Source organism: Vulpes lagopus, chromosome 3 (assembly GCF_018345385.1).
Source record: "Vulpes lagopus strain Blue_001 chromosome 3, ASM1834538v1, whole genome shotgun sequence".
Taxonomy (NCBI): domain Eukaryota; kingdom Metazoa; phylum Chordata; class Mammalia; order Carnivora; family Canidae; genus Vulpes; species Vulpes lagopus.
The window spans coordinates 148,528,320-148,551,168 of record NC_054826.1 but is presented as its reverse complement, the minus strand read 5'-3'; the positions used below and the strand labels follow the sequence as shown (position 1 = coordinate 148,551,168).

The 22,849-nt window shown below is 34.9% G+C and overlaps 1 protein-coding gene across 1 annotated transcript in view; it reads left to right on the top strand.

Annotated features, from left to right (window-relative positions):
• Positions 1-22,849, top strand: part of PKN2 (protein kinase N2) — a 133,133-nt gene that overhangs the window by 88,947 nt on the left and 21,337 nt on the right. The window contains exons 7-15 of the mRNA XM_041747347.1: positions 1,933-2,118; positions 3,272-3,381; positions 19,752-19,895; positions 20,192-20,267; positions 21,057-21,231; positions 21,470-21,596; positions 22,077-22,207; positions 22,290-22,365; positions 22,443-22,534. Of these exons, the coding sequence (XP_041603281.1) occupies positions 1,933-2,118; positions 3,272-3,381; positions 19,752-19,895; positions 20,192-20,267; positions 21,057-21,231; positions 21,470-21,596; positions 22,077-22,207; positions 22,290-22,365; positions 22,443-22,534 (1,117 nt within the window). The remainder of the gene's footprint in view (positions 1-1,932; positions 2,119-3,271; positions 3,382-19,751; positions 19,896-20,191; positions 20,268-21,056; positions 21,232-21,469; positions 21,597-22,076; positions 22,208-22,289; positions 22,366-22,442; positions 22,535-22,849) is intronic.

Genomic DNA, 22,849 nt, shown 5'->3' with positions numbered 1-22,849 from the left:
CCTGGCCATCAAGTAGCAAGGAAATAGGGACCCCAATCCTATGTCTGCTAGAAATTGGATTCTGCCAATAACCTGAATGAGCTTGGAAGCAGATTCTTCAGAGCTTATAGGTAAGAGTCCAGCCTGACAGACATGATGATTTTAGTCTTGTGAGATTTCTAGCAGAAAGTGCAGACAGCCTACCTAGACTCTGACCTACAGAATTGTGAGGTAATAAATGGGTGTTGTTTTAGGCCAGTATATTGTGGTACTTGGTAATTCAGCAATAGAAAACATACATTCCCAGTCATCTCTGACATTGAGTATTAGCTTCTTGGTGCTAGATATTTTGGTATTCCTGTAAGTACTCTTGAGCTTTGTTATAGGTCACAGTTAAGTTCCCTGGAAATAATTTGATCTTTTGAGTATTGCTTTTAAGGTTTGTTATGCAGACCAGAGCATCATTTAGTCTAAGGGTAATTAATCTCTGCTACTGGGGTGGGACTGAATAGCTGATCAGGGAAACCCTCCCCACAACTTAGTTCTTTTTTTTTTTTTTTCTTTTTTTCTTTTTTTTTTTTTTTTTTTAGTTCTTTTGTCTCTTGAGAGTTGTTTTCTTTTATTCTGCCTGTGAGTCCTAGCCACCTTGGTCAATTCAGTCTTCATTCTGTGTCAATACTCTCAGTTCTAACTCTTTAACCCAGGGAGTCCACTTGGCTGCACCTAAACTGCCCTTCCCTGTACTATGTCCCAGATATATTCAAGGAAGTAAATTCAAGCAGTCTTAAGGTTCATCTCATTTGTTTCCCATTCCTTGAGTATCTGTGTTCTTCATTGCCTGACATCCAATGTCTTTAATTCTTTTTTCACTTTAATTTTTTTTAGTTTGAATTGAGCATAAATCCACACTTTTTTACTTTGTTAAAAGTCCTTTGGTTACTTTAAATAATTAAATGTTTAAATAAAATGAAGCTTTAATTGTTTAATGAGACCAAGAAATACTCTTCCTTAAATGTTATTCAGTGTCCAATATCTAAAATTTTAATACTGCAGCACCATCTTTAAATTCTAGTATACAAAGTCTAGCCCAAATGATGACAAAGCTGTATCTCTGGATGGACTCACAGTTCCTCATTTTCTTTTGAACACCTTTAGTATTTATTTGCCTAAGGAAATTGCAATTATTTTATGCTTAGATAATTAGTCTGTAATTATTTCACTTGCTAAACTATTAGAATGGAAAGTTAATATTATTTTACATCTCAAATAGAACAGAAACCCATTTATTTATGCAAAAGAAAAACCCTTATAAAGTCCTTTTCTGTGTTAACTACATAACTACTAAACACAACAGTTTTCCTTGTTTCTAATCTAATTCCTGTATGTTCATTCTAATAGGCATATTATTTGGCTTTATGTTTCTCCTCCCACATGGTCTGTGACATAATTCTGTAATTCTTCCATGTAATTATATAAATGAGTATTCAGATGTACAAGAGTTTATGTAACTTGTTTTATGCCTTGCAGACAGACAGTTTTTTTGGGAGGTGCTATTCTTTCCATAAAATTTCTTATAGCTGTATTAATTAAGAATTTTCGATAAGTTTCTCTAATTAAAATAGGAAAGATGATTAGTTACCTCACAGGTCCTCTGGGAGAAGAGATTTTGTTATTTTAGCACATCACCCCTCCACCCCCGTTTCTTTTTATCAAAGACATAGTTCTATATTAAGAATTGATGTTCTGGGATGCCTGGGTGGCTCAGTCAGTTAAGTGTCTGCCTTCAGGCTGGGGTGATCCTGGGATCCAGCTGGCTTGGAGCTCCCTGCTCAGCAGGGAGTCGGCTTTTCCCTCTGCTCCTCCCCCTGCTTGTGCTCTGTCTCTCTCAAATAAATAAATAAAAGCTTTTTTAAAAATTGATGTTCTTATTTGATGTTTGTTGATGATAAACAGGTACTTTGGAAGTTCGTCTTATGGGCTGTCAAGATATTCTAGAGAATGTCCCTGGACGGTCAAAAGCAACATCGGTTGCACTACCTGGTTGGAGTCCAAGTGAAACCAGATCATCTTTCATGAGCAGAACAAGTAAAAGTAAAAGTGGAAGTAGTCGAAATCTCCTAAAAACCGACGACTTGTCCAGTTCAGTAACCAGATTTTTTTTTTAAAAAATCATATAACAAATTAAAGGGTCTATACAAAGGACATAGCAATGGGGACAGCAATGGGAAGAGCCAAAGTTGAACAAAAAGCTTTACAATTACGATTTCTATAATTTAATTTTTAAAATCTTAAAAGCTATACTGTAAGAAAAACAACCAAATTTATTGAAGTTGTATTAGGAAACTGAATGACATATTGCATTAATTCTTTAGGAAGAATAAAATTTTGAATATCACTCTATATGCCAAACTGAAGGTGTTCAAAGCCTATTAGACTTGATTCTTTTAACAGTATAGTGACACTTCTAAATTAACATTGAGATTTTGATAATCTTGGGACCAAACATGTCTACTAGGATAGTAGCTCAGTTAGCAAACAAATGGAGGCATGGATGGAGGTAGTAAAAGTATGAGGCAACAGGTTTATGAAGCACTTTGGAGACATTCTAAAATGTAATTATGAACTCTGATACAAAGGTATAACTGGGGGGTAGGGGAAAAAAGGCCTGTGACAATTCAACCTGCTACAGAGTACAGAAGCGAGTATGTCAGTGTTTTCCTGTATATATAGAGAGATTTTAGGAAAGTTATGAAAATAAAAATTGCCTGAGGTAACAAGCTCTATAAATAGAAGTGTAGAGGGAGAAAAACTAGATGATTAGTATTTACATAGAAATATATACACATACAAAATAGATAGCATTTAATCTTTTTGTTTTTGTCAAACAAAAAGGATAAGTTGGGAGCATCTAGTTGGGAGTGTATGTACGTTTAAAAGTACCCAGTTAAGATTCAAAGCTTCTGGATAAAGAAAGCCCTTACTTTCAGGGCACCTGGGTGGGTCAGTTGCTTAAGCTTTCTATTCTTGATTTCCACTCAGGTCATGATCTCAGAGTTGTGAGATTGAGCCCAGAGTCAGGCTTCACATTGGAAATGGAGCCTGCTTAAGATTCTCTCTCCCTCTTCCTTCAGCCCTCCCACCCCCTCCTCTCTCTCCTTCTCTAAAAAAAGAAAAGAATAAAAAAACAAACACCTTATCTGAGAGGATCATAAACTTCTGTTGTTGTTAAACAGTTGTACCTCTATTTTAAAGGTTTTAAAATATTTAAACAAGTCTATAAATTGTATTACAGATGATGTATGTGCAGTTTTGAAGCTAGATAATACTGTGGTTGGTCAAACGAGCTGGAAACCCATTTCTAATCAGTCATGGGACCAGAAGTTTACACTGGAACTGGACAGGGTAAGATGAAAACATTTTACTTGAATTTTCATTATATTTATCATTCATTTTGAATGTAAATTTTATGTTTGAAGAAAGGCTTTGAAAAGTTTTGTTTTTAATGCAATAAAAGAAGAATCTAGGTATTCTTGACATTCCTCATCTGGTGAGTAATATAAGTCTACCTTAAGACAGGTGAACACCAGAGTGCTGCAGTAGCTTTTTGCTTATGCAGTGATTTGAAAATGTCTAGTTTGTATTAACCTAAAGACAAATGAGTGCTAATATTAAAATTTATTTATTTTAGTAATGCACTCTCTAATAACTAAGGGAATTCTTTTGACTCACCATTTGTAGGTGATAGTATCAAAGTTGGATTTGAAATGTGCTAATGTGCTCACTTACACAGACTTCCATGTGTCTCAGTGGCTTTCATGAATGATGTGAATGTCTAGAATGCAAAATGTAGCTGTAGAATCAACCAGAAGTAAATTTGGTCCACAGTAGATTCAAGTCCATGTTGCTAACTTTTTTATTTATATTTTAATCCATTCACTGGGGTATAGGACAAAAATATTAGAACTTAAACCTAATTTTGTCTAAAAACAAAGATATCAAGATGTTTATCATTTAGTACTTAGGTTGATATAGGTGTCATTTTTTAAATTCATATTTTACTGAAAGCAGATTTACAGTGCTTAATGATGATATGAAGTGGCGATTACTGCTCTACACTACTTTAAAAATATTTTTCCTATTTATTTTTTCCTTTCCTCATAGCCAGCATCCTAACTAGGCCCTCTTCATTGCTTTTCTTGATTCAAAAAATGCATATACTTGAGCAAAATACTTCATCTTTATGTATACCGATTTTCTTAGCTTTAATACCAACGACTTCAGTGAGATGTATAAAGATTAAATCCATGTAAAAATCTTAGACAAGTGTAAAGAACTTGATTAATGTTAGCTTTTCTTTTGTACTAAAGTAATTTACTAACTAGTCTTCATGTGTCTGAATACCAGACTGAATTTCAAAGAACACTACATTCATCTTGGCATTCATTCTCTCATTTAAGATCATTCATTCATTCATTAAAAATTATCTTGAAATTATTCACTCATTTACTCAACAAATATTCATTGGTATCTACTGTATTCCTGGCATTTCCAGGTAGTAGATTGGCAATGAACAATATAAACAAGGTCTCTCAAGGTTCCTCAAAGAACTTATATTTCAGTGGTCTTCAGTATGTACCTGTTTAGTTGCATAATTTTTTACCATTACATCTGAAACTGTAAAAGTTTGCCACCTCATTTCCCAAATATACCTTTTTTGATGATTTCAGTTAAAATGATGTTGAGGTCTTAGAATGCTAGGCTAAGGTGTTTATACTTGTTGGTATGGAAGATGGGATGGAAGAGACATAACGGAAAAGTTGGTCTTGGAATTTGTATGAAGAACGAATTTGACAGAGGAGGAACTAAAGGTATACAAATTGGCAGGCAGCTACTCCAGTGCTATAACTGTAAGATTAGGAGAGCTTGAAGTAAAAATTGGTAGTAGGGATCGAAAAAGATACATGTAGAAAATGAAGGGAAAAAATAGTATTAATGGGGCCCAAGGTGGCTCAGTTGTTTAGGCATCTGCCTTTAGCTCAGGTCATGATTCCAGCATCCTGGGATCAAGGCCTGCATCAGGCTCTCTGCTCCACAGTGAGTCTGTTTCTCCTTCTCCTTCTGACCCTCTGCCTGCTTGCATATTTTCTCTCTTTCAAATAAATAATAAAATCTTAAAAAAAAAAAAAAAAACCTATCTAGTTGGATTTGAGTACAAGGAAGGAATTTGTCTATAATTTGCAAAGAAAATGATGCCACAGTGATTGGAAAAAATCTGTATTGGAAAAGGATGGGTTCTATGCCTAATTACTTAGCAATTAAATAAAGATGTAGAACTAGAGGTTAGGGCTAGATAAGTAGCTTCGAAGATCATTTGAGTAGAGGTCACAGTGAATGTCATCCAAGTGGGTAAAGTCAATCCATTCATTTCAAAATATTTATTGAATCTCTCATATGTACCAGGCTTTTTACTGTGTTCTAGATTTACAGAGATAATATATGCTCATTGCTGTAAGAGAACTCTTAGGTTTAACAATCACCGATTTTCTGTTCTGTGCCAAGCACCATTCTAGATACTGGTAATGATTAATGAAAACTCCAAAGTCCATATCCTTAGGAACCTTATATTCTAATGAGGGAAGACAATAGTAAACAAGTAAAAAAAAAAAAAAAAACAAAACAAAAAAACACCTATAAGTACAGTGAAGGAAGTAAATAGGGCAGTGTAATAAGGAGGTGGAGACTACTTTAGATGGAGTAATTAGGGAATCTCTTTGAGGATGCTATATTTGACCTGAGACCTGATGAGTGAAAAGTTACCAGACTTGCAAAGATCCAAGGGAGAGTGTTCGCAACAGAAGAGACAAAATATACAACCCCTGAGGTGGGAGAGAACCTGATATGTTTTAAGAATAAAAACTGGGAGACAAGATCAATGTAGAGTAAAGTAGATGTAGTTACATGCCAAATCAGTAGGATCTTTATAAGTTAAGAAATGAGAGACAATTGAAGGGCTTTTAATAGCGGAGTTGACATCATTTGATTTATCTGTGGTAAATGATCTGCTAGAAGTACCATGTACTATAGAAGCCAATAAAAGACTAACATATAATGAAAGAGTTTGTAAAGGAAGAAAACAAAGATCTAACAACCAGATCTTAAGCAGTATCCCAAGGGTAGGAGGAGAAAGGTTTGCCAACAGGAATGGTGAGATGATGAAAACCCTGTTACATATCAAACAATTGAAGAAAAATGGGATTTTTAAAAGTCTGTTAAGGAAGAAATTTAACAAAGATTTGACAACTGTCTTTAAAGTTAGAAGGAGGAATGTGAGGATAAAGTTAGGGCAGTGAGAACAATGAGATTTCAATTTGTGTGTTTATTCTAATTGATCGGTAGTGACTTCCTAGACCTCACTGTTAAGGTTTACAGGATGGGACTTGGTTTTCAGAGGTTATATTGATCAAGCAGCAATGTTTGCCAAATTCTTGGAGAAGTAGCAAGTGACAAGTTGTTGTACATGTTGCATCCTTAGATTGACTATATACTTTGTGTCTGTGGAGGACAAACCAAAAGTCAATGGATGGCTGATTTTTTTTCATTACAAAGGATAATATGTTAAAAAAATGAAATGAGCTGCTATGGAAAATAGTAAGTTCTCTCTCAATAAAATTGAGTGAGCAACTTATAAAAAAGATTTTCAAGGAATTTTTATATCAGAAAAAAAGTTACACATCCAAGATTTTTTTTTGACTTTGATATTTTCTCTTTCAGGTAAAAGAACCAGCATTGTTACATGCTACAAATTAGCTGTTTAAATAGACCAATATAGGGGATCCCTGGGTAGCTCAGTGGTTTCATGCCTGCCTTTGGCCCAGGGCACGATCCTGGAGTCCCGGGATTGAGTCCCGCGTCAGGCTCCCAGCATGGAGTCTGCTTCTCCCTCTGCCTGTGTCTCTGCCTCTCTCTCTCTCTCTCTCTCTCTCTGTCTATCACAGAGTCAATCAATCAATCAATCAATAAATAAATCCAATATAATTCAGTCAAGCCCACTAAAGAGGGAAATAACAGTTGAGGTTGTTAGTATGGATAGATATAGTTTTCATGTCTTGGTTATATTTGTGACTTCTTTCTAAACTGTGTGAATACATATAAATATTTATGACCATAAAATGTTTCTTTCAGTTTCCATTCATTTATAATGTAATAGATTATGACATTGGCTTTGAAGCCAGGCAAGTTGAGTTCATTGTCTATCTGCTACTTATTAGCTTTTGATAGTAGACAAGTTACATAACCTTACTACTACACATTTGTTTCACCATCTCTGAAATGGGGATAAGACCTTTGTTAACCCTTGAACAACACCTGTTTGAATTACTCAGGCCCACTTAATACATGGATATTGTACAGTAAAGTACTATAAATCTATTTCCTCTTATGATTTTTTAATAACATTTTTTCTCTAGCTTTATTATAAGAAGATAATGTATAATACATACAAAATACATTATCAGTTTCCAGTCAACAGTAGACTATTAGTAATGTATTGGGGAGTCAGAATAATCAGATTTTGACTGCACAAGGTTTGGTGCTTTAAAACCCTTCCATTGTTCAAGGGTCAACTGTAATCTTTGCAGAATTATTAGAAAAACTGAGGTAGTATATATAAAATCCCTTTTGTTGCCTAGTACATTCTAACCACTTGATGGCGTTAATTCTTTTTTAGCCCAAGGCTTTGATGTGTGGGTGGCTATGAATTTAAGTATATTAGAAGAGCATGGTAGGTAATGGGGAATTAATTGGCTGAATGTCATTTTCTTTCACTTCAGGGCCTATTTAAAGTAATTATAGGATTTTTGATGAGTGATATGATCAAAATGAAACTCAAAGAGGGGCACTTGGGTGATTCAGTCAGTTAAGCATCCAAACCCCTGATTTCAGCCCAGGTTGTGATCTCAGGGTTGTGGGATTGAGCTTTGCGCTCAGTGGGGAATCTGCTCAAGATTCTCTCTCCCTGCCCCTCCCCTTGCTTATGTGTGCACCTGCTTTCTCTCTAAAATAAATCTTAAAAAAAAAAAAACCTCAATTATTGTTAGAGGGAAAACAACTAGATAGATTTCTCTTGTAGACACATTATTATGTTTTGTAGAGATTTATATTTAAAATAGAACTTAAAAGTAACACATATATACATATAAAATTAATAAAAAAGAACTCAAAAGTAAGTTACCATCATTTTATAGTTAGGGAAACAGAGTAACAGAGTAGTTACATTTTAATAAATTTCAGAGCTGGTACTAGACCTCAATACTCTTCAAAATGGATGCTCTTTCCTTTAAGGTAATTTGAATGAGATAGATAACAGTCATGCAGAGAAGGAAATAATAGAAGAAGATGAAAACTTGAAAGAGAGAATATAATTTAAAATAACCCACACTACAAGCTTCAAAAACTAGAAAGACTGTTTGTTGATTGGTTCCTCTCTACTTGCAGTAGTGATCTTCATCTAAAATTGTTTTTTTTCCATGACTTTAGACAGTCTTCCCACTTTGGGTTAGACTTCCCTTTCAAAGTTTGAAAACAGTGCATGAGCAAGTAAAGCTTTTCATCCTTGAGGCCAGCTAGACCTTCCAGGTTCCTGATGGGCATGTTACTTGTCCTTAATATGATTATAAACTTCTGTTTGGCAGAGACTACATTCCTTATCATGATAACTACTTGTGTTTGCACAGTACATTTCACTTTTTCATGTGACTTTTACCCTTTTACTTTATCCATTATATTTATAGAATGTTTATTTATGGAAAATGTTTATTGAAATATTTATAGAAAATGTTATTTTAAACTGTCTGACGTGTTCATGCCTAGCATTTTGCCTCAAATGTCAAGTTTCTTTTCTACAGGATTCTGGAACTAAGTTATTTATACTATTTCTATCCTTTTCAAGATACAAAGATTCATAGGTCTTTTTGGAGTTACGAGATATTCTGAAAATGATCTAGACCTAGAATAATCTAAGAAAACCCAGATTATGTTCCTGGGAGGCCAGGGCTCTGTAGAATTGTCTTAGGGGGCAACACAGAGACTTTTTGTTTGTTTTGGTATCCTAGCTAAGATATCATTTGGAATTTGCCACTTAAGAAAAACAAAGCTTTGAAAATTGCTGATGTAATTCAGCCCTCTCATTTTATAAATTAATAAGGAGTATGGCTAAGGATTAAATAACTAGCCTAAAATATAATCCAGGATTCTTTTTTTAATTTTTACTGATGTGTAGTTGACACGGTATTACATTATTTTCAGGTGTACGATGTGGTAACACAGCAAATCTGTTTGTTAATGCTCTGCTCACCACAAATTCAACTACTTTGTCACCATACAAAGCTATTATAATACCAATGACTGTAACCCTATATCTATATCTACTATAAACCTATATACATATAAAATTACCTTTATACATATAAACCTTTATACATGGATATATGTATCTACTATAACCCTATATCTATATCTATCCTATATCTACTACTCCCGGTAACCCATCTTGCCCATTCCACAGTCCACCCCCATCCCTCTGGGAACCATGTAATACTCTCTGTATTTATGAGTGTGTTTCCCTTTTAATAATAACCCAGGATTCTTTTTTTATTTTTAATTTTTTTAATAAAGTAATCTCTATGCCCAACGTGGGGCTCCAACTCACAACCCCAACAACAAGAGTCACTCCCCTCGACTTCCCCTTTTTATATTTTCTTATAAAACTTGGTCCTTTTTAATGTTTATTTTAATTACAAGTGGCTATCAATTTCTCATTTTCCCTGAATTCCCTCAGTCTTCCTAGGGGAGCCCATAGAATAGGAATACAAAGACATTTTAACTTCTATTTATGAGCTGTCTGACATTGACCATACCGTTTAATCTGAGATCCTGTTTTTTAACTTATAATGTAACTACAGGGGCTCTGAATGGCTCAGTCAGTAGTGCATGCATCTCTTGATGTCAGGGTCATCAGAGCCCCATGTTGGGTGTAGAGCCTACTTAATTACAAAAAATTTTTTTATAATATTTACCATTCTTACCTTTTTACTGCCTCCTAGTTCTGTCAAATGACACATCATAGTATCTTCTGAGGCTATGACCTCTGAGACTATGAACTGCTTCCCTACCCCCCCCCCATCTCTATCATCTCTTGATCACCAGTTTTCAGTATTCCTTAAGGACTTTAATTCTTGGCTTCAACATTATTCTAGGGGATTGGAGTGGGATGGGGGCTATATATGTAAATAACTCTCTTAGCATAAGATCATTTTCAGAGTTGTTTGAATATCTCCGCTACAGTATACCTTTACTCCTTGTCATTTTAGCAGTGAACTGTTCTGAAATCTTAAGTTTGATATGCCAGACTTTCACCAAATCTTTTATTTCCCTAAATGAGATAGTTACATAAAGTACCTATATTAATGGTTATGCAGTAAATGATAGCTCATGTTATTATTTGTTACTCCTCTGGTTCTCTTCCTTATTACCACAGAACTAGATATTTGATCAAATATATCCATTTCCTTGATTCTTCAGGAAGGGGCTAAAGAAGGGGCAATCAGCGCCTTACAAATTACATTTTTTCTGTGTACCCTAAAACTGGTGTCACCCTGAACCATTTCTTTACTGATGCCCTCACATCAAGCATCCTTCAATCAGAAGGTGTGAACCTGTTGCAGAAAGCCTCAACAGCAAATCAGTCCTACCATCTGTCTTTTCTATTCTAATCTACTGAATGCTGCTGAAATATTAATCATACCCATTACTGTAAATTTTCATTTCTAACCTCATCTGGGCTTGTAAAAGTTGTCCTGCATTTCATATCTTAATCCCATTACCAGAAGCTTTTCTTCGACCTATCTTTTCAAGTCTTCTATCCCACCTTAGACACCTTTCCTTCTGTTTTATAGATAAGACTTAAGATCATTAGAATGCAGCTTCCTCAAATTCCTCCATCACCTGCAAATATTTCTGTACCTTCCTTACTAGTTTCAGAAAAAGAGATTTCTCTCTATCCTGTAAGGAAGAATTCAATTTGTTCTCCAGTTTCCATTCTTTCTCATCTCCTAAATCCTGTTCCATCAGTTACTGCAACTGTCACATATATATATATATATATATATATATATATATATTTTTTTTTTTTTTTTTTTTACCTCCTTTCTTCTCACCTCTGATTCTTACTGTGTCTATTCACATTCCTCCCATTAAAAATTTGGTTTGGGCAGCCCCGGTGGCGCAGCGGTTTAGCGCCGCCTGCAGCCCAGGGTGGAGACCGGGGATCGAGTCCCACGTCAGGCTCTCTGTGTGGTGCCTGCTTCTCCCTCTGCCTGTATCTCTGCCTCTCTCTCTCTCTCTCTCTCTCTCTCTGTCTCTATGAATAAATAAAATAAAATCTTTAAAAAAAATTTGGTTTACTTCTTCATAGCTCTGTTGATAGACCTCTCTTTTATAGTCAAGATTTTTGAAGTGTAGTAATTTGTGCTCACAATCTGTTCTTTTTCTCCCTATTATACATTATACTGAAACTTCTGCTGTAGTAGGTCCTAAACAACACACATTACATAGTGTCATTTAATCCTCACAGTAATCTTATGTGTATAATTATTATCACTGTTTTGGGGATTACTGAAGGTCCAAAAGTTAAATAACTTTTTTTGCTCACACAGCTAGAAAGTAGTGATTCTGGGAATCACAGAGGCATCTGACACTAAAGCCAAGTCTTACCTGAAACGAGTATGTTCTTTTTAATAGGCTAACACGTCTCTGTTTCCAGTATAAATTTTCTTAATCACATATCACATATGTAATAATAATAGTAATAGTAATCATAATAAAAGCTGACATTTACTAAATAGTATGTGCTGAGTGTGTATTAACTCTTAATTTTCATACAGCCCTGGGTGTTTTATGACATTATTGTACATATTTTACAGATGAGCATACCAAGGCTCAAAAGGGTAAATAATTAGTCCAGGGTCACAAAACTAGTAAGTGATGGAGAGCTAAGATTTCAACCTATTCTACAGAAAGTCACTGTGCAGTACCAAGCAATCTTGGTTCTAGAGGCCTTATTTTTAACTAGTATATAGCCTGATTTGGTCTGACCTCTACTCCTCTATATTTTAAGTCCCTTAGTGGCAGCATATAATTTCTAAGTTAAAGACCAAATACCTTTGCAAGTCATACAAAGCCCTTTGTGACCTGTCTGCCCATCTTCCCATCTTTATTTCCCAAAGTATGCCTATTTCTATTCTAGGCTTTAGCTAGATGAAACTATTTCCTGCCCCTACAATATACTTTATGCATGCTTAACTTTGCACATTCTTTCCCCTTTGACTACTGTATTCTCTCCCCCTTTAATTTTGTAATTTGTATCTGAAAACTCAATTTGAGCAATTCTTATCTTTTCTGATTTTCCTACTACTTTTCCCTTAGGAAAAATTGGTCAGTTCTCCCTTTTGTGTCATTGTGCCAATTGTATATGCCTCTCTGTTGCCAGTATTTATTTACATTTACATTTCCCCAACAAAACTGCGAAAAATTTGAGAACAAGACCATACATTGCTTCTCTTTGTATCGTTATCACAGTACTTAGTATAGGTATTCATTGAGTATTAACAGAATGAATGAGAATAACTTCTGCAAAAATATCTTTAAAACTAAAAAGCAGGTTTTTTTCAATTCCCACCCCACCCACCCACCCACACACACTTCAGCATACCCAGGTGACATTCTTGTTGGTACAGTGATTCCCAAATAGATTCCCAAAATGACACACATTAGAATCTGAAGGGCGGTGGCATACACAATTTGAAAATATCTTCTTTCTTACCTATTCCCAACCTCCCCCATACAACTGAGTCTGATTTATTTCCTAATGTCTTACCTGTTACTCTCCTATAGCACAGTATAGGTATTTTAGTGTTTTTCTACCTTTCTGATCTTTAAAGTAATGCTCAAAGGCCTATATTTAGCATTGTGAGAAATACAAAACAGCAAGAAATGTTCTTTCCATAAAGTTCCCTATGGTTTGGTAGATTAAAAAAAAAAAACAGTTTGAGACAAAATAATGAACTATTAAGTTGTGTTTCAGAAGCTTAGAGAAGCTCATGCCTAACATGAGCATGCATCAAAAATTTTAAAATACATGAGGATACAGCCACCATCAGTAAGCATCAATAGATAATGGGATTATTTCTTGTAGAATATAAAATAAATGTTTAAATTATTTAAATAAGTAATAGAGGAATTTGGAAACCTGAGAAAGGAGTGAGTGACAATCTAGGTAAAGTTTTTTATAAATAAAATGAAATAGTAGACATCTGAGATGTGCTTCAAAATAATTGGGGTAATGGTGGTAATGAAACATGATTGCCATTGGTAAATTGTTGAAGCTTGGTGGGAAGCAGAATGAAATAAAACTTAACAGAAAATCAGAAATACAGGGATGCGGAGGTGGCTCAGTGGTTGAGCGTCTGCCTTCGGCTCAGGGCATGATTCCAGGGTCCTGGGATCAAGTGCCGCATTGGGCTCCCCTCAAGGAGTCGTCTGCTCCTTCTGCCTATGTCTCTGCCTCTCTCTCTGTGTCTCTCATGAATAAAAAAATGTTTAAAAATAATACTAATAAATTTAACAAAAATCAGAAATACAACATTTGTAATTGAAAACTAAGTGGATAGGTTAAATAACAGAAGAGTTAGTAGTGTGGAAGATCAAGTTAAAGAAGTTGCCCTAGTGAAAGACAGAGATGAAAACCATGAAAGAGAGGCTAAGAGACATAAAGAATAAGATGAAAATAACTAAGTGAAGTTCCAAGATGAGGGAGTGGAGAAAATGGGGCAGTGGTCATGTCTGAAGCAATAAAGACCTAGGATTTTCCAGAAATGATGACAAACATGAATCCTGAGATTTGAGAACACAAATCCTTAAAAAAGATAAATAGAAAGTTATACTATCTAAAAACTCAAGGGAAAGACATACAAACTAGATTTAGTCAAGATCGCCTTTGTGAGAGAGATGGATGTTGAATTTGGTCCTGATGAAAAGAAAATTTGGACTGGTACAAGGGAAAGAGCAGTTTGAAATATCATATGACAATACAGGTTTTGGCTGGGGGGATAAAATACAGCACTAGATGTAGAAACGATGTATTTAAAAACACAGGCAGGAAAAATTTATAATAGGTTTGGAATAATAGAGTTTTGGAATTTTTTATACAATATTAATTAATATAAATAGGAAACAGTTTATATATAAAACTGTTAAAGTACTAGCTTGTATCATAATTGTTTACTTCTCTTTTTCTTTATGAAGAGAACATTTATGCACATCTATAGGAGGCAGACTTTTCAAACAAAGATCACAACCTCATATTCTTTATTATCTCAGTCTCCACCTCTCTCTGTATTTCCCATCCTCCTCAAAGATCTTAAATATTCCCTCTTTTTGTCACATTTGGTTCAGCTGGAAAATCACCCTTATTGGACTCCTGAACTCAAAAGAGATATACCATTTCCTGATGCAGTTGTTTCCTGTTTGCCCCTAGTGGATTTCAGTGGCTCCCTTCCCAATGCTGTGCTTTTCCGTGGAGGCTGACAGCTGTGAACTTGAACCACTAGGCTCTGACTTACAATGCAAGACATTGTTAGGAAGTATGAGACCAGGAGGAGAGGGAAGTCAAGATGTTTGTTTCCCTCTTTCCTGGCCTATTTTCACAGCATTCATTCAACTATGGCCACAGCTCCTATTGTATAGTCCCTTTTCCAAAGTTCAGTTCTCATTGGTAATTATTGCCTCTTGCCCATTGAGGCCAGGGGTAGTAATGGATTTCTACTGTTGCTAGATGTCAGTTGCTTCTCATCCGTATTGGTTCCTTAACCTTAATCAAACCTCCATAAATAGCCAATTTTTGAAATTCAAACTCTGGGGTGCCTGGGTGGCTCAGTCCTGGTATCAAATCTGCTTCTCCCTCTTCCACTGTCCCTTCTCCCACTTGCATGACTTGTGAGCACGCACGCTCTCTCTCTCAAAGAAGATCTTTTGATAAATAAATAAAATTTACTCTCTTGAGTCTGCAGTTTCTTTGCTGCCAGGACCCTAACTAGTCTTTCTCAAGCCTGTGTTGTCTTCAGAAGCCCATGGAAGGCCAATTAATAGACAAATTAATGTGATATCTGCCATATTGTACATTTACAAAGTCTTACTTTCCTTGGCTCTTTAATTTTCCATGCTTTGCTTTTTGCCCCTTTGTTTTTCTTTTCAGCAATGAACCATAGCTTTCATTTTCTTCTCTTGGAGGTTCCCAGACTTTCTCAATTCACAGCATCCTCGGTGTTCTAGTTTTGATTTGTTATTTTTTTTAATGATGTGTGACCAGGCCAAAAGAAATGTCCAACAATTCCATTTGTTAACAAGTACTTACTAACTGAAAAGCTTCTGTGCAGCAAAGGAAACATGAACAAAATGAAAAAGCACCCCACAGAATAGGAGAAAGTATTTGCAAATCATTGATAAAGGGGTTAACAATCAAAATATATAAAAAAGCTCTTATAACTCAATAGCCAAAAAAAAAATCTGATTAAAAAATGGACAGAGGGGATCCCTGGGTGGCGCAGCGGTTTGGCACCTGCCTTTGGCCCAGGGCGCGATCCTGGAGACCTGGGATCGAATCCCACATCAGGCTCCCGGTGCATGGAGCCTGCTTCTCCCTCCGCCTGTGTCTCTGCCTCTCTCTCTCTGTGACTATCATAAATAAATTTAAAAAAAAAAATGGACAGAAACTGAGTAGACATTTTTCTAAAGAAGACATTCACATAGTCAACAGGTACATGAAAAAGTACTCAACATCACTAATCAAGGAAATGCAAGTCAAAACCACTGTGAGCTATAGCTTCACACCTGTTAGAATGGTTGTCATCAAGAAGATGAGATAATTGTAGACAAGGATGTGGAGAAAAAGAAGCCTTTGTGCACCATTGATGGGAATGTAAATTGATGCCGCCATTATGAGAAATAGCATGGAGGTTTCTCAAAAAAATAAAAATAGAACTACCATATGATTCATCAACCCCACTCCCTAGTGTATATTCAAAAGAAATTAAAACAATATCAAAGAGCTACCTGCACTTCCATGTTCATTGCAGTATTATTCACAATGGCCAAGTTATGGAAACAGCCGGTCTGTCAACAGATGAATTGATAAAGAAGATGTGATGTGAGATATATATGGAACATTAGTCAACCATGAGAAAGAGGAAATCTTGCTATTTGCAACAACATGGATGACCTTGAGGACATTATGCTAAGTGAAATAAGCCAAAGATAAAAATATTGCATGGTATCACTTATATGTGGAATCTTAAAAAAAAAAAAAAAAAAAAAAAAAAACACCCAGAAATGACGTAGAGAGGTGGTTGCCAGGAACTAGAGGGTGAGGAAAATATGGAGAGGTTGATAAAAAAGTACAAACTTTTATTTATAAAATGAATAAGGTCTGAGCATCCAGTTTATAACATGGTAACTATAGTTAATAACCTTGTATACATGAAATTTACTGAGAGAATAGAACTTGAAATGTTCTCAGATATAAAATATTGAAGTGATAGATGTATTCACTAACTACTCCCATGTATTCCTGTGGGAGGAATCTTCATAGTGTATACATATATCAAAATATCATATTTTTAAAAAATCATGATATGCACTTTAAATATGTCATGATTCATATAAAAAGTAGTTACTTTAAAAAATATATTTAGTATTTATGTCCTAAAAAAATTAGTACTTTTTGAGTGAAAAAACTGAGAGAAAACATTTTATTTTTATGTAACCAGTTATTTACTGGTCTGCCTGTTGTATACTGTAGTTTCCCAAAGCATGGGATCAGATTGAACAAGGCACCCTTGTGTCCTCTTACACATTGATTTGTTTTATGTGGAAAAATCAATTGGGGAAAATCCAGTTTAGCAAAGTTAAGATGTCATCAAAAGGAAAGCAGTACATTCTGATGTTGAAACTGAACTTAACCATGAGCTAGTATTTCTTAGAGTGTCCCACAGATGTCACTGTGTTTCCTTTGTAAAGTTAAAATATCCTCCATTGCCCCAAGAGTTCCTCACAGTTTGGGAATGTCAGCATTCTTTGTGCTTCACTTTTTATGTTAGATCTGTGCCAGGTTTTTTTTTAATGCAGCACATTTTTTAAGTTGTTCTCTTCTCTCTCCTACTTATAGGGCTAATTCAGTGTCTTTAAAGGTTTTATTTATTTATTCATGAGAGACCCACAGAGAGATGCAGAGACGTAGGCAGAGGGAGAAGCAGGCTCCTCACCGGGAGCCCGATATGGGAATTGATTCTGGACCCTGGATCACTCTCTTGAGCCAAAGGCAGACGCTCAACTGCTAAGCCACCCAGGCATCCCCCCGTTGTCTTTTTCTGTTTACTTTCAGGCCTTATAGAGACTTTTGACAGATCAAACAGGTGCCTTAGATCTACCACAGAGTTTTCTCTTTGATCCTAGGTTCAAATTCATAGTAAGACCAAGTGAAGCACAAGCTGGAACAAAATAGCTCAGGTATTTTGGTTATGATTTTACTCCATCTAGAATTTTGTTTCTCTTAGAGTTTGACATTACCTAGAAGGATGTCCTTTATAGAACTGGCCTGCTTCACCTGGAAAGTTGCCAGCAAATAGGCAGTTACACTTAGAGTTTAAATTCAATAAACATTAGTGACATCTCTTTATATAAAAAGTATTTTCCTTTTGAGGAGCTCTATTCCTGCTTTACCTATCCAAATCACACTGATGTTAGGGATTGAATTAGGTTTAGGCTTCTGTGAAACAATGTTAGAAGTATTGACATAAAAAAACTTGTCTACTATAGGTCAGTCACCCTCCCCCCTTAATTTGTAGAGAGTCCTATTCACAAGGAACAGTGCAAAGTTACAAAAAGTGAAGAGCTTTATACCTAAAACTTCAGTGTAGAACGCCAGGAAAGCTAGCCTCCCATCTCAAATGTTAGCTCTTTTCTAACACCCTTCAGTTTAAAACATTGAGTGAAGTAAAAGCAGAAACAGGAATGAGTCAATATGTTTTATCGGAGTTGCTAGAATAAATACACATGAAATGACTTCTCAGTCAGAAAAAGATACAATCTTAACTTTGTGTTAAGTGTTGGCAGTGCCTAAAGTATAAGAACTTCTAACAAATACTAATTCCATCCCCAGTGTCTATACCCCTTGCGTCTGTCTGCCTAAGCTATCACAGGTCTTCCTTCCTGACATTAGAATAAACAAGAGAAAATATACCTCTCCTCTAGTCTGAAACAGTGTAAATTACCAGTCCCTGATTCAGTTATTCTTCTGGTTTATTTCCTACAATAAATTCCCAAAATACTTAAACCTTTGATTTGAATAGATGCCATTTGCTGATCTTTAAAGAATTATACTCTACTTAAACTTTTGTGACAAATACTCTCATAGTAATTCTATTTCAGAGAGAAGAAATGAAGGAGGTAGGCAGCCCTGGGTTCACATACTGCCACAGATAGCTTTTTCTGATTAGTTAAGAGACCTTCTAGTCCAGTGTGTCTTGACTCATTTTTTTTTTCATGTTCTGTTTTTTATAAGTGTTTTTTTGTGTGTGTGTTTATTTGCATCAATTCATTTTATTTAAAGTAAAAAGATTTGTTATTGGGTATACTATATAATAGTCATAAGTTCCTAAATTGGAAGTTCTTATATAAAAGAAGTAACTCTTACTTTGTTGAGCCTAAGGGGGGGGAATGTTTAGCTCTTCTTGTGGATGGTCTGTGAAATCCTGAAAAACAAAGTAATGGAGAAGTCTAGTGCTCTCTAATTAAAATGTATGTAAATTATAACATATACATAGAGGTCAGTTTATGGCTTGACCCCCACCCAGTTTATAAACTGTGTTCTAATTGATAAAACTTTATGTTTTTCCACATAAACATTATTTTTAATGATTACAGAGTATCTCTCATATGGGTATGGTATTATATACTTGTCTCTAGTTTCTGGATGTTCAGGTTGTTGCCAATTTGCTACCTTTTGCGGGGCAGAGGGTGGGGTTATAGTAAGTGGACATCTTTTTTTTTTTTTTTTTTTTTTTAAACAAACTTAGTCTGAATTTTCCTTTCTCACCTGCACAGGCCCCTGCTATCACTAGTCCTGTTACCTGGTGGTACTCTTTTGAAGATTAAAGGACCTAATATTTTTAAAGTGCTTAGCACAATGTGTGGCACACTGTAATTACAGAATAAATACTATCTGCAGACCTCTGACTCAAGTTGGGACAAGGAATTAAGACAGTTTTGAAATGGGTTCTTTGAAGAGAGCACTGAGGTCTTTCAGTAGTAGCACAGTAATGATACCAAGAGGAAAAGGAAAATCAGAAAGACTGAAGCAATGGCATTGAGAAGAGTTTCTGTGGTCATACATCTGTATTGGTTGTTCCTAGTTGTGTATACTTTATAAAAAAGGAATATCTTAGCTGGAGACTGTTGGAATGTAAATTTCTTCCTTAGAGTTAAAATATAAGTTTATTAATATATAGTAGAGAAACATTACAAAGCATTCTTTAAAATAGTGTGACTTTTGTGTGTGTTATCTTTGTTTATTGTATTTGTATTTTATATTTTTTGTGATCTTTTATTCAAGTGTGTGTCCAATGATGTCTTCTGTTTTCTTTATTTTTTTTTAATTATCCTAGTCACGTGAACTGGAAATTTCAGTTTATTGGCGTGATTGGCGATCTCTGTGTGCTGTAAAATTTCTGAGGTTAGAAGATTTTTTAGACAACCAACGGCATGGCATGTGTCTCTATTTGGAACCACAGGGTACTTTATTTGCAGAGGTAATAAATGTATTTTATTAAATATGCATTACTATAATTGAAATTATATATGTAGGCAGCATGATGTAGAATGGAAAGAGTATTAGGCTGAACAACAGACAACTTGAATTCTTTTCCCAGCTCCACTACTGCATAGGTATTACCTTAAGATAAATCATTTATCCTCTATAGGTCTGTTTTCTCACCTAGAAAATGAGAAGTTGGGCTTAAATTATATCTATATCTTAAGTTTCCAAATTTCATGAACCATAAATCCAAAGCTATACTCATGTCAAATTGAATTTTCTTCCCTGCAGGTTACCTTTTTTAATCCAGTTATTGAAAGAAGACCCAAACTTCAAAGACAAAAGAAAATTTTTTCAAAACAACAAGGTAGTTACTAAGGAATCAAATACAGTGTCTTTTAGTGTATTCTTATACATGGGAAATCTGCATTTAAAAGTGATACCCATCTTTGTTTTTTTGTTTTCCTTTTATTCATTTCTAACTTTTTTTATTAAGGAACATTTCAAACGTATCCAAAAGTAGAGAGATTAGTACCATGTTCCATCACTTAGCCTCAACAACAGTTCATGGCTGATTTTATCTATATCCCATCCATATATACCTCAGATTACATGAAGCAGATGTGTATACTGGTTATACTGGTTAATCCATATACTGGTTAATCCATAAGTATTAAAGTTAGTATCTCTAACTTTTTTTTTAAGATTTTATTTCTTTATTTGAGACAGAGCATGTGAGAGTGCACGAAGTGGGGAGAGGCAAAGGGAGAGGGAGAAGCAGAGTCCCCACTGAGCAGGATGCTCCATGTGGGGCTTGATCCCAGGATCCCGGAGATCAGGACCCAAGCTGAAAGCAGATGCTCAACCTATTGAACCACCCCATTCTTTTTTTTTTTTTTAAGAGAATTATTTCTTAAACTTTAGCCGCATATCATTGTTAGACTTAAAAAAACTAACAGTGCCTACTTATTTATTTTTAAAACTATATTCGCTATTTTGCACTGGCCTTTAATAACAAATAGTTAAGAACTTGTAAGTGACAAATTTTATTTGTTCTTAATAAATTATAAACCAATGAATGTGGATTTTTAAATTATGGCTTTTCATAACGTATAAAAATTACTTATTCTATTTTCTTTATTCACAATATCCACAGGTAAAACATTTCTCAGAGCTCCTCAAATGAATATTAATATTGCCACTTGGGGAAGGCTAGTAAGAAGAGCTATTCCTACAGTAAATCATTCTGGCACCTTCAGCCCTCAAGCTCCTGTGCCTACTACAGTGCCAGTGGTTGATGTACGCATCCCTGAACTAGCACCTCCAGCTAGGTATGTGTCTAAGATTTTTAGGCATCGTTCTTATGAAATAGTTATTGTAACATTCATATATACTGATGACAATGAGTCTATTAAAAGTCTGATTTTTTTCCAAGTAGTATTTTGAAATTAATGTTCTGCTTACTTTAAAAAAAGTGTAAAAGATAAAATTGTTTGCTTTACTTTCAAAGCTATTTAGAATATATACTTTTGATTACTGTTTTTGGTGAATTACTTTATCTTTTGTAAGTGATTCTACAGTAACCAAGTTGGACTTTGATCTCGAACCTGAACCTCCTCCGGCCCCACCACGGGATTCTTCCCTTGGAGAAATAGATGAATCTGCTAAATTAAGAGATTTAGATACACCAGCACAGGTAAGGCATTTTAAACCTGTATAATTCCTTTTACCAAATGAATTATTGATAAAAGCATCATACTGAATGAGATCTACCTTTCCGTTAATTAAAAAATTGTGTGAACTGTGTTTTTATGTTTCTTGTGAGTGAAACATAAAACCTGGATGCTCATGGGCCAGTACAGATAGAATAGGCTGCTGAAGCTAAAATCACAGGAACATGGTTGATATTAGATGATATATTGCTTCAAAAACTCTATCTTGTAACTTGGTTAACATGATTTCTAAATATTCATTGAAGATGACAGTAATGTGTTCATTTTTCAAGTATTTTAGATAAGTGTAATATAGAATAATAACTAAGAATAAATATCCATTTTCTGAATTTTACATTCTTGCTAATATTTGTATTAGCTTTTGACATTTTTAAACTTTATCTTTACCAAATAATTCATTTCTCAATATTTCTATAATTAAATAAGTATGTAATATTTTATAGGATTCAGAAACGGTTTTTGATATTGAGAATGACAGAAATAGTATACTTCCGAAATCTCCATCTGAATATGAACCTAATATTCCTCAACCAGGCCTAGGATACAGTGGTATTCGAGAACTTGAGGATAGAAGGTAAAGAATATATATACAGCTTTGCTACTACATGTTGTAACCCATGGTTTTGCCTTATTTTTAATTGACATACTGTTTTCAGATCTCAACAGATGTTTCAGTTTAATCTACAAGACTTCAGATGTTGTGCTGTCTTGGGTAGAGGACATTTTGGAAAGGTAATCTCTTAAATTTTCTTGGATTGACTACAAAGTAATAACTCAAATAGAAAATACTTATTTTAATCTCATTTCAGGTGCTTTTAGCTGAATATAAACACACAAACGAGATGTTTGCTATAAAAGCCTTAAAGAAAGGAGACATTGTGGCTCGAGATGAAGTAGACAGGTTAGTTTTTTTTTCTGAAGTTCTAACTTAAGATCATGAAAATTGACATATATATTGGAACAGCAAAACTTTCCATTTCCATAATATGTGGAGAAACTAAATTAATGTAGCTATACTTGATGTAAGGTAGGCATTAATTATTGTTTTTCTTTCTAGCCAACTTCTTATGAAGGTTTATTGGTTAGTGGCTACCAAGGAAAGATGATGAAATATTTAAGTTAATTGTATTAATTTTTTTATACTTGGAGATGGTAAAGTGTTTATATGGAATAGGAACTGTTACTCATCTGTGGTTGGGGGAGACTATTTCCCATT